The following is an 18,003-nucleotide window of genomic DNA, read 5'->3' on the forward strand; positions in this document are numbered from 1 at the left end:
ATGAAGCAAGAGCAGGCCAGCAGCGCTCCAGGGCAGAGCGCACGCAGACCCACGGGGACAGCTCATTTGCTGACTCCCTCAACACGCTGGCAAACACTTCACACTCGCTCCTGAACATCAGGATCTGGAAGTTCTGGTCTTGATCTTAAAATCCACGCCAGGAAGTCCTTCCTCCACTGGGGCACCCAAGAGTCTGCACGCGTTGACTAACTGCTCGTGAGCTGACGCAGGTCAGAACAAGGCACTGCTTACAGCGTCAGAGCTGCCAACAGAGCTTCTGTCCCGCGAAATCCACGGCGTGTGCACACACCAGACGGGCAGTGTTCCCCGGCTTCAGGGTCCATCCTAAGACACGAGGCGGGTAGGCGGACCTGGTCCGCACGCCCAGCCTGCCTCTGTCCGTCCTCCCTTCTGCCGACCAGTCCCTGAAGCCTCGGGGGGGGACGGAAGGGTCCTTGCCTTCGCCTGGGCAGTGGGAGGGGTCAGGCGAGCTCCCCCTCAGCCCGCTGTCCTAAGTCCTCGTGAGACCCCCAGGTGCCGGGCCCCCACTGCACTCCAGGGACAGCGAGCTCCCCCCCACCGAGGGCTGGGCACAGTCCTGCTTTGGCCCTGAAGGCTCTCAGACCCCTGGCTCTCTGCCCAGCAAACATGGGTTCTTTCAGATCCTGTCCAAACGACACCTCCCAGCAAAGTCCTTGCTCACCGCGGCGTCCAGCACCCCGGTACAGAGGACACACAGGACCCCTGCCCCCTGATCCTCTGGAACACCCGCCGTGCCGCTCCGCCCTCAGGTGCCGGCACCCACAGGGAGCGCCACACCAAGCCAGGACTCTGAACCAGGCAGGGAGGCCGCCCTAAACCTCAGTTCAACACGACAAGGGATGACGGACAAAACCTACAGAAGCAGACACACCCCCAGAGCAGAGGCCTGACCCGAGCCGGGGGAGGCGGCCCACGCAGGGCAGGAGAGCGGAGCAGCCACGGGGCGGACCGCACCCCCACACGGGGGCTCTGCCCAGGCCGCCTCAGGGGCCCTGGGTACTGCCGTCTCGCCTCCCCACAAAGAGCCCAGGCTGGGCACAGGCAGGAGGCACCGCGACTCTGCAGTCACAGCCACGTCCACCACCGACAGGGCTCCCTGAGCAGAGACTCAGGCCAGCTTCTCACGGTGGGTGCTCCGCAGAAGCTTCTCTGCCCCAGAAAGGAGAGAGATGAGGAGACGAGAGCCACCCATTTCCTCCACACAGAGGTTACAGGGCAAAAGTACGCGATCTGAAGCAAGAGAACCAGAAACATAGCAGATATGGATAAAGGAGAAGCCTGTGTCTGACGGCACCAAGTACCAGGAGTGCTCTGCACGAGGCTCAGACAGCTCCCGGCTGGAGGCCAAGACACAGCCAGACACGAGGAGACAGACACGGGGCAGCAAGGTCGGGGCGCTGCCGCGCGTGCAGGCCCTCGCCCCGCGTGCAGCGACACGCACGGCACGGACTGTGCCCCCTCCGCTCCACGCGGCTAGGATAGCGTGTGAGTAGGCAGCTTGGATTTAACTGCTTCTCCAAGCTTCAAAGAGGTCTCACCGTTTACTGACCTTTGACCAAACTCCACAGCATCTGGCAAGACGCACAGACAAGACTCCTCTGTGAAGTGGAGAGTGGGACGGTGGCCCCATCTGACGGAGAAGCCGTTGGGACGGAGTGGAAAACCCCACGGAGCTACTCAGTAGAGGCTGAATTCCTAACGCACACTAGAAAAGCAACGCTAGACACTGCCAAAACGTGTCCCCTGCTCCGTCCCAACTAAAACCTTCCGAAAAGATCAAAGTGCATTCACGTGACCAAGTAGACCCTGCAGGCTCCATGGCAGGACCCACCCGGTCACACAAGACTCACCTCCAGGAAACAGCAGCTCCACCACTGCTGGCACCTGAGACGGGCCAAGCTGCCCCACTGTCCACTGGGCCCACCCATCCACTGCGAAAATTCCCACATCCCACAGCCTCCCCCCAGCCCTACCGCCCCCTCCTATGGGCACTCTAAGGCCAGGGTGCTTCTCCCACAGGCGTCTCTTCACCAGAACACCCCTCAGCCCAAGCACTGGGCCCTGCACACTGCAGGGAAGCAAGCACCGTGTGTGGAAGGGCAGACCAGAGGAGGCGGTGTGATCGTCCACACACCTGCTCTGAGCCAAGTGCCTGGCACGTGCAGCCACCACAGACCCCAAGGGGGGGGCTGTCCCACGTGGCGGGGAGCGGACGACAGGCTGTCCCACGTGGCGGGGAGCGGATGCCGGGCTGTCCCACGTGGCAGGGAGCAGACGGCAGGCTGTCCCACGTGGCAGGCTGTCCCACGTGGCAGGGAGTGGAGGACGGGCTGTCCCACGTGGCGGGGAGCGGATGCCGGGCTGTCCTACGTGGTGGGGAGTGGAAGGCAGGGGCTGCGCCGTGCGCCAGCGGTCAGCGTGCCGCTGGGGTGGCCACCAGCCACCTGGCAAACAGCCCACCATCCCCACACGACATGGGGCCTCACTTCTGGGGCGAACACCCACAGCACCATGCAGGTGGGCCCGTGAGCAGCCCCTCCACCTTCCCTGCCTCTGCGCCCCATTCCGTGGGGGGACACACCTTCAACCCTGGAGAGGTGAGCGTGGCGGCAGGCAGGAAGGAGGTTCTGCAGGACAGGCTTCGAGAGCCGCACAGCTTGCTTTCCCTCATTTCCGCCAAGGCGGCCGTGGGCTACGAGGAGCACAGGGTGGCCCTCCCAGTAGATGGCGCTGTTCCCGGGCACAGCCACACACGGGGTGAGGGGCCCTGAGCCCTACACCTCACACGTCACACACGCAAAGACAATTCCACCAAGGGCAAGCTAGACCCGAAAGAGGCAGGAGTAACAAGGGTCGGAGTGAAACTTCGAAAATAGAGGCTACCAAAACCGACCGGGTTCCCTGGCGGTCCACTGGTCGGGACCCCGAGCTTCCCGCGTCCGGGACACGGCTTCGGTCCCCGGCCGGAGAGCTAGGACCCCGCATGCTGCACGGCAACCGCCCACCCCCCCCGCACAAAACTGGAGAAGAAAACCGGAGACTGCCATCAAAACCAAAAGCTGACTCTTTGAAGAGATGAAACTGACATGAATTCAGCTGGCCTGCCTGAGGAAAAGAAGACTGGAAGAAGATAAAGACCTAAGCAGACGGAGAGACGCGCTGTGCTCACCGACTATCAGACTGAGTGTCAGGGAGCAGTGCGCCCTGACGCGAGCCACAAAGCCCAGGCGGTCCCTACAGAACTCACGGGAGGCCTTCTGCATCTGTGGACAAGCTCACCCTAAAACTCACAGGGGACTGCAAAGGACCAGAGGAGCAAGAACCGAGCTGGCGGACCCACACTCCCACGGTGCAGTGTGCAAGACGGTGCGGTACTGACATACAAACCAGGGAACAGCCACTCAGAGTCCAGAAAGGAGTCCCAGCGTCTGTGGCCTGCCAACTCACAGCAGAGGCGTCCAGACAATCCTGGGGGAGGACTCCAACCACTGGTTCTAGGACAGTTGCATCTCCACTGGCCAAGAATAAGGTTGAACACGCTCCCTCACACCATGCACAGCGTGTAAGTCAGAATGGATCCCAGACCAAAGTATAAGCCTTAAAACTACAACATAAAACTCAGAGGAAAGCGCAGCGCTAACATCCTAACCGTGGATCTGGCAATGGGCTCCCAGACACGCCACCAGAGAGAGGCAGCAAAGGGAGGGAACACAGACTCACCTCCCACAACAGCTAAGCCACCTGCACCTCCAGGAGCCCTCTCAAGGGGATGCCCTGCTGGCCCAGTGTCGGGGTCCGCCTGCCAACACAGAACACGTGGGCTCGGCCCCCGGTCCTGGAAGAGTCCACGTGCCCCGGGGAGCTAAACGCAGGAGCCACACTCCCGAGCCCACGTGCCCACCGCCTGTGCTCCATGAGAGAGGCCACTGCGATGCAGAGTCCACGCGTGCACCAGAGAGGAGCCCCGCTCACCACACCAGGGGAAGCCCATGAGCTGCAGCAAAGGCCCAGCGCACCCACAAATACACACTTTTTCAAGAAGATACCTACAAAATGGAGGGAAGCGTTTCCTAGTCGTTTATCAATAAGGGGTTTGTATCCATAGTCTTTAGTGTATAGGAAATGTTTACCACTCACCACGGAAACAATCTAATTGAAATGGGCAAAGGATTTCTGCAGATATTTTTGTGAGGAAGATAACACAAACGGGGAAACCCAAACCAGCAGCAGCGTGAGAACCCCCACCAAATCCAACAGGGTGGCCGTGGTCAGAGACAGTTAACAGCAAGTGTCTGCAGGCACGTGGAGCAGCAGCGAGCCTGGCACACTGCTGACAGCAACGACGGTGCAACAGCTGCTGTGTAGCACAGGTGAGCGGTTCCTACCCAGAGTGACCCCACGCCCAGCAATTCTGCTCCTCGACAGACACCCAGAACAAGCACACACATCCACACACACACGTGTTCATGACCGTTCGTGGCAGTGCTGGTCACCACAGCAAAGAACGGGGACAACGGGTCAGTGCATGAACAGAACACAGCTCACCCCTGCAGTGGGGCATCACCCGCCAGATAAGGGACAGGACATGCCCCAGCAGGAAAAAGTTTACAGAGGCACATTCCAGAAGCGTCTCAGCAGCGCAATCACCAAGCATGCAGGGACCAGGACCACCCTAAGAAAGCGCCTGCCGAAGGAGGGGACGCGGGTGCAACCCCTGGTCCAAGGACAAGGAGTAGAGAGGGCTGCATACTGTCAGCCTGCTTATTCAGCTTCCACGTAGAGGACATCGTGAGAAACGCCGGGCTGGAGGAAGCACAAGCTGGAATCAAGACTGCCGGGAGAAATGTCAATAACCTCAGATATGCAGATGACACCACCCTTAGGGCAGAAAGTGAAGAGGAGCTAAAAAGCCTCTTGATGAAAGTGAAAGAGGAGAGTGAAAAAGTTGGCTTAAAGCTCAACATTCAGAAAACAAAGATCATGGCATCCGGTCCCATCACTTCATGGCAGATAGATGGGGAAACAGTGGAAATAGTGGCAGACTTTATTTTGGGGGCTCCAAAATCACTGCAGATGATGACTGCAGCCATGAAATTAAAAGACGCTTACTCCTTGGAAGGAAAGTTATGACCAACCTAGATAGCATATTCAAAAGCAGAGACATTACTTTGCCAACTAAGGTCCGTCTAGTCAAGGCTATGGTTTTTCCTGTGGTCATGTATGGATGTGAGAGCTGGACTGTGAAGAAGGCTGAGAGCCGAAGAATTGATGCTTTTGAACTGTGGTGTTGGAGAAGACTCTTGAGAGTCCCTTGGACTGCAAGGAGATCCAACCAGTCCATCCTGAGGGAAACCAGCCCTGGGATTTCTTTGGAAGGAATGATGCTAAAGCTGGAACTCCAGTAGTTTGGCCACCTCATGCGAAGAGCTGACTCACTGGAAAAGACTCTGATGCTGGGAGGGGTTGGGGACAGGAGGAGAAGGGGACAACAGAGGATGAGATGGCTGGATGGCATCAACGACTCGATGGACGTGAGTCTGAGTGAACTCCGGGAGTTGGTGATGGACAGGGAGGCCTGGCGTGCTGCGACTCATGGGGTCGCAAAGAGTCGGACACGACTGAGCGGCTGGACTGAACTGGACTGAACAGGCGTAAAGAAGAGGCCATGTTTTGTCCCCAACTTGAATGAAATAAGAAACCCGATCAGTGACTGAGCGTTTACTGCCTGAAGGAATACGTGCTCTAACTGAAAGAGTCGCATATGAGGTACAGCTAAGAACTGCTCAAAAAGACTTAAGGATGGACTCGGGGGTGCTCACGAGGAGGCGACGGCTGACTCGGGGGACAGGAACATGGGGTGTGTGCAACCACCACGTCTGCATCCGAGCCGCCGGGAGAAGGGCCCCAACAGAAGCTCTAACGTGCCGCCGTGTGCACGTGTCCGCATACACAGTATCTGAGCCGCCGGGAGAAGGGCCCCAACGGAAGCTCTAACGTGCCGCCGTGTGCACGTGTCCGCATACACAGTATCCGAGCCGCCGGGAGAAGGGCCCCAACGGAAGCTCTAACGTGCCGCCGTGTGCACGTGTCCGCATACACAGTATCCGAGCCGCCGGGAGAAGGGCCCCAACGGAAGCTCTAACGTGCCGCCGTGTGCACGTGTCCGCATACACAGTATCCGAGCCGCCGGGAGAAGGGCCCCAACGGAAGCTCTAACGTGCCGCCGTGTGCACGTGTCCGCATACACAGTATCCGAGCCGCCGGGAGAAGGGCCCCAACGGAAGCTCTAACGTGCCGCCGTGTGCACGTGTCCGCATACACAGCATCCGAGCCGCCGGGAGAAGGGCCCCAACGGAAGCTCTAACGTGCCGCCGTGTGCACGTGTCCGCATACACAGCATCCGAGCCGCCGGGAGAAGGGCCCCAACGGAAGCTCTAACGTGCCGCCGTGTGCACGTGTCCGCATACACAGCATCCGAGCCGCCGGGAGAAGGGCCCCAACGGAAGCTCTAACGTGCCGCCGTGTGCACGTGTCCGCATACACAGCATCCGAGGCGCCGGGAGAAGGGCCCCAACGGAAGCTCTAACGTGCCGCCGTGTGCACGTGTCCGCATACACAGCATCCGAGGCGCCGGGAGAAGGGCCCCAACGGAAGCTCTAACGTGCCGCCGTGTGCACGTGTCCGCATACACAGCATCCGAGGCGCCGGGAGAAGGGCCCCAACGGAAGCTCTAACGTGCCGCCGTGTGCACGTGTCCGCATACACAGTATCCGAGCCTCCGGGAGAAGGGCCCCAACGGAAGCTCTAACGTGCCGCCGTGTGCACGTGTCCGCATACACAGTATCCGAGGCGCCGGGAGAAGGGCCCCAACGGAAGCTCTAACGTGCCGCCGTGTGCACGTGTCCGCATACACAGTATCCGAGGCGCCGGGAGAAGGGCCCCAACGGAAGCTCTAACGTGCCGCCGTGTGCACGTGTCCGCATACACAGTATCCGAGGCGCCGGGAGAAGGGCCCCAACGGAAGCTCTAACGTGCCGCCGTGTGCACGTGTCCGCATACACAGTATCTGAGCCTCCGGGAGAAGGGCCCCAACGGAAGCTCTAACGTGCCGCCGTGTGCACGTGTCCGCATACGCAGTATCTGAGCCTCCGGGAGAAGGGCCCCAACGGAAGCTCTAACGTGCCGCCGTGTGCACGTGTCCGCATACGCAGCATCTGAGCCTCCGGGAGAAGGGCCCCAACGGAAGCTCTAACGTGCCGCCGTGTGCACGTGTCCGCATACGCAGCATCTGAGGCGCCGGGAGAAGGGCCCCAACGGAAGCTCTAACGTGCCGCCGTGTGCACGTGTCCGCATACGCAGTATCTGAGGCGCCGGGAGAAGGGCCCCAACGGAAGCTCTAACGTGCCGCCGTGTGCACGTGTCCGCATACGCAGTATCTGAGGCGCCGGGAGAAGGGCCCCAACGGAAGCTCTAACGTGCCGCCGTGTGCACGTGTCCGCATACGCAGTATCTGAGGCGCCGGGAGAAGGGCCCCAACGGAAGCTCTAACGTGCCGCCGTGTGCACGTGTCCGCATACGCAGTATCTGAGCCGCCGGGAGAAGGGCCCCAACGGAAGCTCTAACGTGCCGCCGTGTGCACGTGTCCGCATACACAGTATCTGAGCCGCCGGGAGAAGGGCCCCAACGGAAGCTCTAACGTGCCGCCGTGTGCACGTGTCCGCATACACAGTATCTGAGCCGCCGGGAGAAGGGCCCCAACGGAAGCTCTAACGTGCCGCCGTGTGCACGTGTCCGCATACACAGCATCTGAGCCGCCGGGAGAAGGGCCCCAACGGAAGCTCTAACGTGCCGCCGTGTGCACGTGTCCGCATACACAGCATCTGAGCCGCCGGGAGAAGGGCCCCAACGGAAGCTCTAACGTGCCGCCGTGTGCACGTGTCCGCATACACAGCATCTGAGCCGCCGGGAGAAGGGCCCCAACGGAAGCTCTAACGTGCCGCCGTGTGCACGTGTCCGCATACACAGTAACTGCAACGCTGGTGGCCCGCCAAGAGAAGGACCGAGCGCCTGGGGGACAGGAGAGGGGGGTGTCTCGCTCCATGCTTCTAGAATCGAACCGTGGAACCAACTCATCTACTCAGAACAAACTCAAACACACGTGCCCGGACTCCGCCCACCCGGGGCCAAGCGTGCTCACTGGCCCCTGCTCCCTCCAGCTCCCACCCAGCCACTCTTCAGCCAGCAGCCAGGACCATCTTTTTAAACATGAATGCCTAAAACAACCCCCGCCGATGTCGACAGCACTCTGGAGACCACCAACATGCCACCACAGTGACAAGGCCCTCAGTGGCCCAGCCCCCACCTGTCCAGCTTCAGCTCATGCCGCTGGCCCCTTCTGACCAGTAATATCGCCATGAACAAAGGCTGCAGATCCACCCAGCTCATAGCCAAGGAAGCTGGGCTGTCTACAGAACAAGCACCTCCTGGCTACGGAAAACGCTAAGCGACACAGGCCCACGAGATGGTCTGTGAAAGGGAAGTGCTCACGACACACACTCACGGATCACCACCGCTCAAACTCGCACACTCAGACCAGAAGCAAACAGACGGCAAGCGTCCGGCATCCGCGTGCTTCCAGGCCTCAGCTTCTCTCGTAGCTGCTATTGCTGCTGAGTCGCCCAGTCCTGTGAGACGTGCTGCGGCCCCAGGGACTGCAGCGCGCCAGGCCTCCCTGCCCCTCACCATCTCAAGTTTGCCCAAGCTCACGACCATTGCACCAGTGGTGTCATCCAGCCATCTCACCCTCTGAAGCCCTCAATCTTTCCCAGCATCGGGGACTTTTCCAATGGGATGGCTGTCTGCATCGGATGACCAAAATACCGGAGCTTCAGCTTCAGCATCAGCATCAGCCCTTTCAACGAGCATTCAGGGCTGATTTCCCTTAAGACTGACTGGTTTGATCTCCTTGCTGTCCAAGGAACTTTCGGGAGTCTTCTCCAGCACCACAGTTCAAAGGCATCAGTTCTTTGGCATTCTGCCTTCTCTACAGCGCAGCTCTCAGCACCGTACGTGACCACAGGAAAGGCCGAGCCTTGACTATACCGACCTTTGTCGGCAGAGTAACGTCTCTGCTTCTCAACGCGCTGTCGAGGTCTGTCAGAGCTCTCCTGCCAAGCAGCAGCCGTCTTCTGGTCTCCTGACCGCAGTCACCGTCCGCAACGGTTCTGAGCACAAGGAGAGGGAATCTGTCGCTGCTTCCACCTTTTCCCCTTCTGTCTGCCGCGAAGCAGTGGGGCCGGACGCCACGGCCTTCGTGTTTTTAATGCCTGCCTTTAAGCCGGCTCTTTCACTCTCCTCCTTCATCCTCATCAAGCAGCTCTTTAGTTCCTCTTCGCTTTCTGCCGTTACAGCGGTATTTTTCTAACTTTGCTAAAATGCGTATTTTTTTTTCCTTCCGAGATGTACAGCCGAGCTTTGCCCTTCCATTTCACATCTCACCTCCTTAGGACCTTAGGCGAGCTTGTCTTCCTCAAGGAGCTTCTCCCAGCCAAGTCTGCCTGCAGCAAGCAGCACACAGCCAGGCCTTTTCTTGTGTACTCTCAACTGACTCCACCTCACTTCCTGTTTGGTATTTGCTCTATTACACTGTTAAATTTCGTGAAATCAGACACCAACCTCATAAACTTGCATATCCTCTTACACAGTGTCTAGACTAGCACCTCATGGCTCAGCACTGCCTACAGACTCCTTGGAAACAGCACTTTAAACACACCCTGATCAGAACTTACAAATCCATTAAAAGTGGGATGCAGAAAGCAGTCCAAAAACTGTTCCAAAGCAAAATATCAGCTGACAGTTATGTTAGTGGCAAAGTGACTTACACAGGAAATGCCACCTTCGAAGAGTTAAAAGAACCACTTCAATTTTCGTTCTTTAAAATCCAAAACCACTGAAGAGTTTTTTGTTTCTGTTTTAATAAAGGAAAATACCAGAAGTTAAGTAAAGTGGGACGGCAAGTGGGCAGCTCCGGAGCTGATGCCCTCTGCAGCGCACCTGCGAAGCCGGAACAACTGGGCCCCCCTCGCCACTGCCTGTGTGGTCCGCTGGGAGCAAGGCCAGCTGGACCCAGACCGCCCGCCCACCGAGACAGCGGCATCCATCACACGCGGAAAGTCCAATGAAAGGCAGAGGACATAACGTTCCTAAAGAGGAGAGCCCAAACTATGGTTCCCATAAGCTAAATTATTCTAAAAGGCGAACTCCATTAAAACGTGGTCAAATACACAAAGCGGCTTTGTGGCACAACGGGCAGCAGCGGCAGGAAGCAGGGCTCTGGCCCTGAGGCGGCGCCGACCACGGCAGGGTCTCCGACGGCCAAGCTACCCACAGAGGTCCTTCTGGGCCTCGGGGCTGGGGTACGTGCACCGCCCGTGCCACCCTCTGTGATGACCCAGAGCCGCAACCTGCACAGAAGACCCGAGGCGGGCAGCCCTTCCCGCAGGACAGCGGTGCTGGTAGTGCAGGCGGAACTTCTCAAGACTGACTGTAAATGTTTCTGGTTGCTGGATGCAGAACAGACTCCCCACTCCTTCTCTTATCAAAGACCAGCCAAAGACAAGAACAGGAAAGAGAAACATGCACCCCACCTAGGAGACACTTGGAACCGCTCCACGACATGGCTGGGAAGAGGACGGAGGCAGAAGGAGCCGGAGCCACTCCCCAGAGCAGAGGAGGGGGACCCGCTGCCAAGGGGCAGGCTGGCCGGCGGAGCTGTGGGAAGGGTCTGAGAAGGGGTGCGGCCCAAGGCTCCGAGGACAGGCCGCAGCCCCTCCGCACTCTCAGACGAGCGCTTCTGCACAGCCACAGGCGCCGGACGGCGCCACCCCTGGGGCGAGCGGCACAAGCGGGCAAAGCAGGGGCGCCAGGCACAGGGAGCCCCTCCCTGCCCCCCTGCCCCTTCATCTGGCCCCAGCAGCCATCCAACCAGGCAGACAGAAGGCTCCCCTCTGAGGAAACCGAACCAGAGGACAGCAACGTTTGGAGAAGAGCCAACGAAACACGAGTCACCACCCTCCAGTGAAAGCGACAAGGAAACAAGCCCCCCAGTAACTCAGGTTTCCACTTTCAGTGTTTTATTCGTCAGGACGAATAAACAGCCAAGGGGCACCAGAGACTGGGAGAGGGTTTCCAGCACGAAAGAAAGAAACCAGGGCACACGGGCGCGAAGAGGCGGGCACGGCAAACAGAAGACACGCAGGGAGCAGTCTCTTCAGCTTCCAGAATCTCACCTGTAGTTTCAAAAACCGAAATTAAGACGTAAGCAAAGATGCTGTATACACAAAACAAGAACAGGAGGTATTTAAAAAGGAACAAAAAACAGGAAAGAACACGATAACATGAAAGCAGTTACAGATTCTTAACAACTGGAAAATTGTCAAAAAGACTCTCCAAAAGAACAAAAAGATCAAGAGATGATGAAAACATTCTAAAAACTAGAATATGAAGTACAGGAAGTCCAACGTTCAAAGAAACTGGAAACAGAGCTGGTAGAGGACTATCCCAAACACGTAACACAAAAACTCCCGTAAACTCAAGGACCTCGGTCCCCAGACCCCAGGCCTACTGAGTGCTCTGCAGGGTGAATGAAAACGCACTACAACGAAGGCATTTCATGAAAACGAGGAAGATCAAGGACACAAGGATCCTGAAGGTTTGATGTGGGAATATGCTTACGAACAATTAAGAATCAGGCTGGCGCGTTCCCCGGCAGTCAGGACTGCATGCTCTCACTGTGGAGGACTTGGGTTCAATTCCTGGTTGGGGAACTAAAATCCCACAAGCCATACAGTGCAGCCAAGAAAAAAAGAATCAAACTACAGAGTTCTCAACAGCAACAACAAAGACTATGAGATACTGAGACGCCAAGCCCAGCCAGACTGACTTTTTAAGTGCGGCGGCAGAATGGAAGCACTTTCAGACAGGCAAGTCCCAAAGTCTTGGTCCCAGCAACTACTTACTGGGAAGCTCCTGCAGACTGCTCACCGCCTCAAACAAGCAGGCGCACAGGCAGCGCCAGAGGCAAGGGGGCGGGCAGAGCCCCAGGGCGGCGGCGGCGGCGGAGTGCAGGCCCGGAAACAAGGCCCTCGGCTGGGCTGGAGCGCTGTGGCGAGGGCTGCTGAGCCGACAAGGCTGAGGGGTAACAGGTTAAATTAAGGAGCACTTTACAGAATGAAAGGAAACGCAGACTGAACCACAGCTGGACACACTACACACCTAGGGAATCAGGCAAATGAAAAGTCAAGCGATCATTAACTCCAAGGAAATAAAAATGTCTGTACAAGGAAAGAGATCGAATTGTGTGCGGTCCACCGTCCAGCTCAGCACAACAACCACCCGAAGATCCTGACAGGGATTTAACCACAACTGTGCGTTACCCAAACCAGAGAGAGTACAAGAAAACTGAAAGCTCTGCGGGAGCCAGCAGATTACCCATAAAACTGGTGAAAAAAGATAAGGCAACACAAGCGTATTGCTTAGTAACACAAAGTGAAAGTGAAAGCCGCTCAGTCCTGTCGACTCTGCGAACCAGAATTCTCCAGGCCAGGGAATGGGTGGCCATTTCCTTCTCCAGAGGATCTTCCCAACCCAGGGACTGAACCCAAGCCTCCCACACTGCAGGCAGACTGTTCACCAGCTGAGCCACCAGGGAAGCCCCATAAGGTAAATGCCGCGGCTAGTCGAGGGGCCGCTGCCTCGAGAGGGGACGCAGCTTCTTTGCCACCTTCAGGCACTACCTGACTTTCAACCATGCACGTGTGCATCTCTCTTAAAAAACACAAGAGAAGAGACTCGCAGCAGCCACCCTGCTAGAAACGCAGAGGAATTTCCTGGGAAGGCCCTCCTGCTGAAAGGCAGCATCTCGCTGGGTCAAAAGCCTGAGGTGACCCTGAACACACACTAAACCGAAGGAGCACCCACTCAGTAATCCACAGAACGGAAGACAAATTCCAAAAGCATGTTTCAAAATCCACAAAACGAGGGGCCTCTCTTCAGTGTGAAAAAGTGGCCTTTTTCCAGGTCGAGGAAAGAAAAAGTAAGCATGCAGGCAGATAAATTCCAAATGCCCACCTTCCGGCGTAATCATCTGGCCGTTAGAGAACCCTGACACAGTGCCCATTTCCCTGAGTTAGTGGCGACACCTGACCCCATGCCTAGCCACTGTCCAGCCGTCCCTCCCACCTCCACAAGAAGCACTGAGGACCACCCACCGAAGCCGAGCTTTCATCAGCTAAAAGTGACCACCACAGACACAGCCCACGGGGCTCTGCAGCCACCACTGCATCCGTCTTCTGCACAAGCTCTGTGCCCTGGGGCTTCACCGTGCCTGTTCCCTACTGTGCCAACGGGCATGTAACTGTACCCACCTCAAAGATGACTGTCAGACTTCAGTGACGGAATTCAGGCAGCTAAGGCAGGGCTGGACACAGGTAAGGGCTTAGGAAGCACAGGCTTGTCACTGCCACTGGCTCAGGCAAGCCCTCTAGTCAAGGCTGCCTGTGGAATCAGTGACGTTGGGCCAATGTGTTCATCAATTATTAATTAAAAACCTACTATGTGCCAGACACCAAACAAGGGCTTACTGGATAACTGGCTGGGCCAAGTCACCCAATCGCCCCAAACCTCGCTTCCCATGCCAGTTAAACAGGAAATGGCAGCACCAACTGCACAGAGCAGAGAAAGCGGGACAGGACTCACCTAAGGGCCTGCAGTGCCTGGGACCCAGAGGATGCTCAAGTGGTACCGCGGTCACTGCTCCTCCTGTCTCCTGCCAGCGACTGGCGGCTATCTAATTCGCCTTTTCCGTTTCGCTCAGCCTGACACACTCCTGAGTGCTGCAGGTGCTAACAGACACTCTTCACGTCGAACTCAAGAACTTTCTCGCACGTTCTCAGGTTACTTACATCCACACCCGCCAAAAATGCGAGAGAGAAATAAAGAAACGTCAAAAGACTGTGCATTACCTGGACAGAAGTACAGGTCCTACACACCAGATCACTGTAACAGAGTCTCCTCACACACCTTGGCTTCCTGATCTTTACAAGTCCCCGCGGTTCTTACCACACAGAAAACCTGGAGTAATTCCACAGAAAAACTGCTAGGTCATCACTTTCTTCCAAACTGGTCCCTCGTGTCAGCCCGGATAGCGCCGTTCCTGCCTTTCCCCAAGGCACACCGCCTCCCGCCGGCTTCTCCCTTCTGCGGGAACCTAGCGGCCCATCTTAGAGTTTGCTTTCTCTGCTGCCACGAGCCAGGGAAAACTATTCTCGAGAGCGAGCAAACGGGAGGCCAGAAACACTAACAAAGGGAGGGCAACTTTTTACATCCAAAGCCCGCGTGAGCGGTTTGCCTGGAAACACACCGAAGTCGTGCGACCGTACTCCTGACAGCCACGGAGCCGGCAGCTTTGTCCGGGGAGAAGAGCGCCGGCCCGGCCAACTTTTTCCTTCAAGACCCAGCCATCCTCCCCGGAACAAAGTGAAAGGTCAGCGGGCGCAGGAGCGGCGCCGGGAGCGCACGGCTTCGCGTCGCCCGCGCCGCCAACTTGGCGGGCTCGCCCCACTTTCCCTTTTGTCCTCCGCCCCTCCCGCGGGGCTCCCGGTCGCGGCCCGAGGCCCGGGGTCGCGGCGCGCCAGGCGGCGGCCCTCCCCGCGCCCCCGCGCCGCCCGCGCGCGCCCCGCGCCGCCCGCCCGCCCGCACAAAGCGCGCCCCGCGCGGCGCGGCCCGGACGCCCGGCCGCCTCGGCCCGGCCTCGGCCCGAGGCGCGGCGGCGGCGGCGGCGGCGGCGGGGAGGCGCCCGCCCGCGCGGCCCGCGCCCGCCCGCGCCCCTGCCCGCGCGCCCGCCGCGCCCGGCCCGCCGGCCCGCGCCGCCCCCGCCGCGCCCGCGCCGCCCGCGCCCGCCGCCGGCCCGCTCCTCACCTCGGCATCGGCGGCGGCCATGGCCCGGGCCCGCAGCGTGGCCCCGCCCCTCCCGCGCGCCATCGCCCCGCCCGCCCCTCGCGGCCCGGGGCGGGGCGGGGCTGGCCGCGCGCGTCTGCGCCTGCGCGCGCCCCCGCGCCTGCGCACTGCGGCCCGGCGGCGGCGTCCGCGGCGCGGGCCGGTGCGGGCCCGGAACCGGGGAGGACGGCGGCCGTGGGGGCGGGGCCGCGCGGAGCGGGCTTCCGGGGTCGGCGCGGCTCCGGACGCCGGCCCGTCGCGGCCCTCCTGCCCGCGCGGTCCCCTTTCGCTCTGCGTAGGCGCTCTGGCGGGCCGGCCGGGGGTGCGGAAGGACCCCTGACCTCTCACCCCGGACACACATCGGTTCCGTCGGCCTTCGCAGAAGGCGGACCCCGGCTTGCGTGCTAGGGCGGTGCCCGCGCAGGGGGTTGTGCACGGGTGGGAGGGGTGCCCCAGTTGCGGCTGCGTCCGGTTAGGGAGAAGGGCCCGGCTCCGGGCCGGGGGTGCCGCGGGGGTGGGGCGCGCCTGTCCTGACCGCGAAGGCGGCCCTGAGCGGGAGGGATGAACGCCCCCTGGGGAGGGCTGCCCTCGTTGGCGGCGCTGCCTTGCGGGAGGCGTCTCAGTTAGTGCGGATGCCCTTGCGCCGGTGCTCGGCCGGGGGAATTTCCGGACTCTGGGGAAGATGCTCTGATTCAGGAAGATGCCCCGTATACGGCTGCGCTTTGGCTGGGGACAGTGTCCCATTGGAGGGGGGGGGGGGGATTGTCTCTTTGGAGGGCGCTCTGGTTAAGGAAAATGCCCGGCTTGTACAAGGGAAGTGGGATTCTCCAGTGTGGAGGTGGTCCCGGTTGGGCAGCCTCTCGGATCACCCCAGCCTTCCTGCAGGCCACCCAGCTATGCACAGGGTGAGACCTTTCCCGCGCACCCAAGCAGCCTTCACTGGACAGCGCCACACAGACTGGCCTGGGCCACCCGCTCCGCATGGTTCCACCCGTTTCTTCCATCCCTTGGGAGTTGAGAGAAGACTCAGACTGAAATTGCAGTTCTCTGGCCGGGCTTCACGACAGGAACTGAGGAGGTCCCAAGTCAGAAGCTAATCTGAGTCTGGGCCTCGGGGCTGTGAGGGTTCAGTCTCGTGGAAATCTGGCATTGAGAGGACCCACAGCTGCAGAGGAGGCAGCGGACGACCCTAAGTACCGACGAAGCCTTCCCCAGGTTTAGGGGGTGGGGGGCGACCTAAGCCAACTTCTGACAGGCCGGGAACCCCAAGCACTGTCTGGAGCCTCTGGAGAGGCGGCTCAGGGCTGTCCTCTGGCCTGCACAGCCAAGCTAGCCTTCGCCGACACCTGCCTCTCTGGTGCCATCTCCGTCTCCACTCCTGCCTTGGGCCCTAGTCTGCCCCTTCTCTGAAACACTTTTTTTTCTCAGCTATCTCACTTCTTGACAATCCTTAGGTCTTAAATACCACCTCTTCAGGGAAGTGTATCCTTGCACCTGCTTAAAAATACTACTGCACCCCAAAACTTCCTTATTTCACTCCGTAGCATTCCATTGCCATATTGTCTGTCTTCCCCACTAGAATTCAAGTCCCAAAGGTCAGGGATTTTTGTTTGGTGTGCGCTAGTACCTAGAACAATGTTTGGCAGGCAGGAGGCAAATATTTGTTCAAAGAATAAAAGAGTTAAGATGTGGGAGAAAGTCTCTTACCAGGCAAATATCGGCCGTGTCAGAAGTAGGCAATGCTCCCATTTTGCAGGGTCAGCCCAACCCACCCTAGGCTAGTATTATCCCTGCTCACTGATGACGCATTACGTTTTGCCCCTGTGACTGTCAGGTCAGTCCTGAGAGGTGGCCGTCATTTTTATCCACGGTCTTGTCGGTGTGCAAAATAAAAGGGGGTGGGGGTGCCTTCCACGTTACACGGCTGTCAAGAAGCAGGGATGGGATTTGAAACAGGCTGTCTCGACCGTGAGGCTGCAGCTTCCAGCGGATTTCCACAGGCCACCCTGCCTGCAGCACGCTCCGTGCTCTTCTCCAGTGTGCATTTTCTCCTCGTCCCACAAATAGAGTCAGGTTTTAGGGCACATGGCTGCCTGCACATTCCCAGGTAGGGTGGCCAGTGGGATTTGCAAAAGCGATACTGCTGTCCCCCAGAAAGCGGGAGGTGCAAGCCTGGCGACCCGGATGACAGAACTGCCGCCTGAACCAGCCTGAACAGAGGTGTCGCCCCCGACTTGAGAATGACAGCTGTGCCATCTCCGGACTATTAAATGTGCAAGAAATAAACTTCTGTCATGTTCGGGGGGGGGGGGGGCACACGACTTGTCCCCTTATAGTCCCATGAGCTTATCATAAAGTTAATTGGCACACCTAGCCAAAGTGACTCCTTCACCACACGGCAGAGCTGGATTTTGAACCTGAAGTCTTAACACCACCTCCAGGGTCTCCCAAAGCACACCAGGATCCTGGCTCTGCAAGACTTTTACAGGTGCTCGGGAACTCTGCAGAATGCCTCTTTGGGAAACCCTGCCTTTTTATTTGTCCCTGGGTTCCTTGCATCCTAGACAGCAGTCCTTTGCAGACCTCGGGAGCAGGCTTGTGTGTTCACACGTGGATGCGAGTGGAGAAGCTGAACCCCTCCGAACTAAGACTTGGCTGCGGTGCCAACAGGGACAGATTTTGAGGGCAAGGGACTTGGGGAAGCCTCACCCTGACTGGATTTCCTCTTGCGCACGAAGTCTAAACTGCATTGCCTGGAGTGATTGGTGCTAACAAAATGGAACAGGGGTGGCCTTCTCGCCTTATCACAAAGCCACTTTAAGTTAACGCTGAGGCTCCAGACATGCAAGCTGCCTCCGAAGTCACGTCCTGAAGTAGAACCGGGAGGCCAAACGCCAGCCCCAGCCCTTGTTACTCGCCACTGCTGCTTAGCCCGAAGCGACCAGCAGCCACCGTCTGGACCAAGAC

The 18,003-nt window shown here is 58.8% G+C and overlaps 1 protein-coding gene across 9 annotated transcripts in view; it reads right to left on the minus strand.

Annotated features, from left to right (window-relative positions):
* Nucleotides 1–15,392, minus strand: part of EHMT1 (euchromatic histone lysine methyltransferase 1) — a 108,681-nt gene extending 93,289 nt beyond the window's left edge. For 2 of the 9 annotated variants that reach the window (XM_069579591.1, XM_069579589.1), the window contains exon 1: nt 8,845–9,664. Coding sequence is in view for 3 of the 9 variants with exons in the window: in XM_069579583.1 (XP_069435684.1) it covers nt 15,019–15,081 (63 nt within the window). In the remaining 6 variants the exon portion in view is untranslated. Of the gene's footprint in view, nt 1–8,844; nt 9,665–14,461; nt 14,762–15,018 lie in introns of those variants that run through there. The other 7 variants (XM_069579583.1, XM_069579585.1, XM_069579586.1 and 4 more) reach the window with 7 other exon arrangements.
* Nucleotides 15,393–18,003: the final 2,611 nt, after the last annotated feature.

Source organism: Ovis canadensis, chromosome 3, assembly GCF_042477335.2.
Source record: "Ovis canadensis isolate MfBH-ARS-UI-01 breed Bighorn chromosome 3, ARS-UI_OviCan_v2, whole genome shotgun sequence".
NCBI classification, from domain to species: Eukaryota; Metazoa; Chordata; class Mammalia; order Artiodactyla; family Bovidae; genus Ovis; species Ovis canadensis.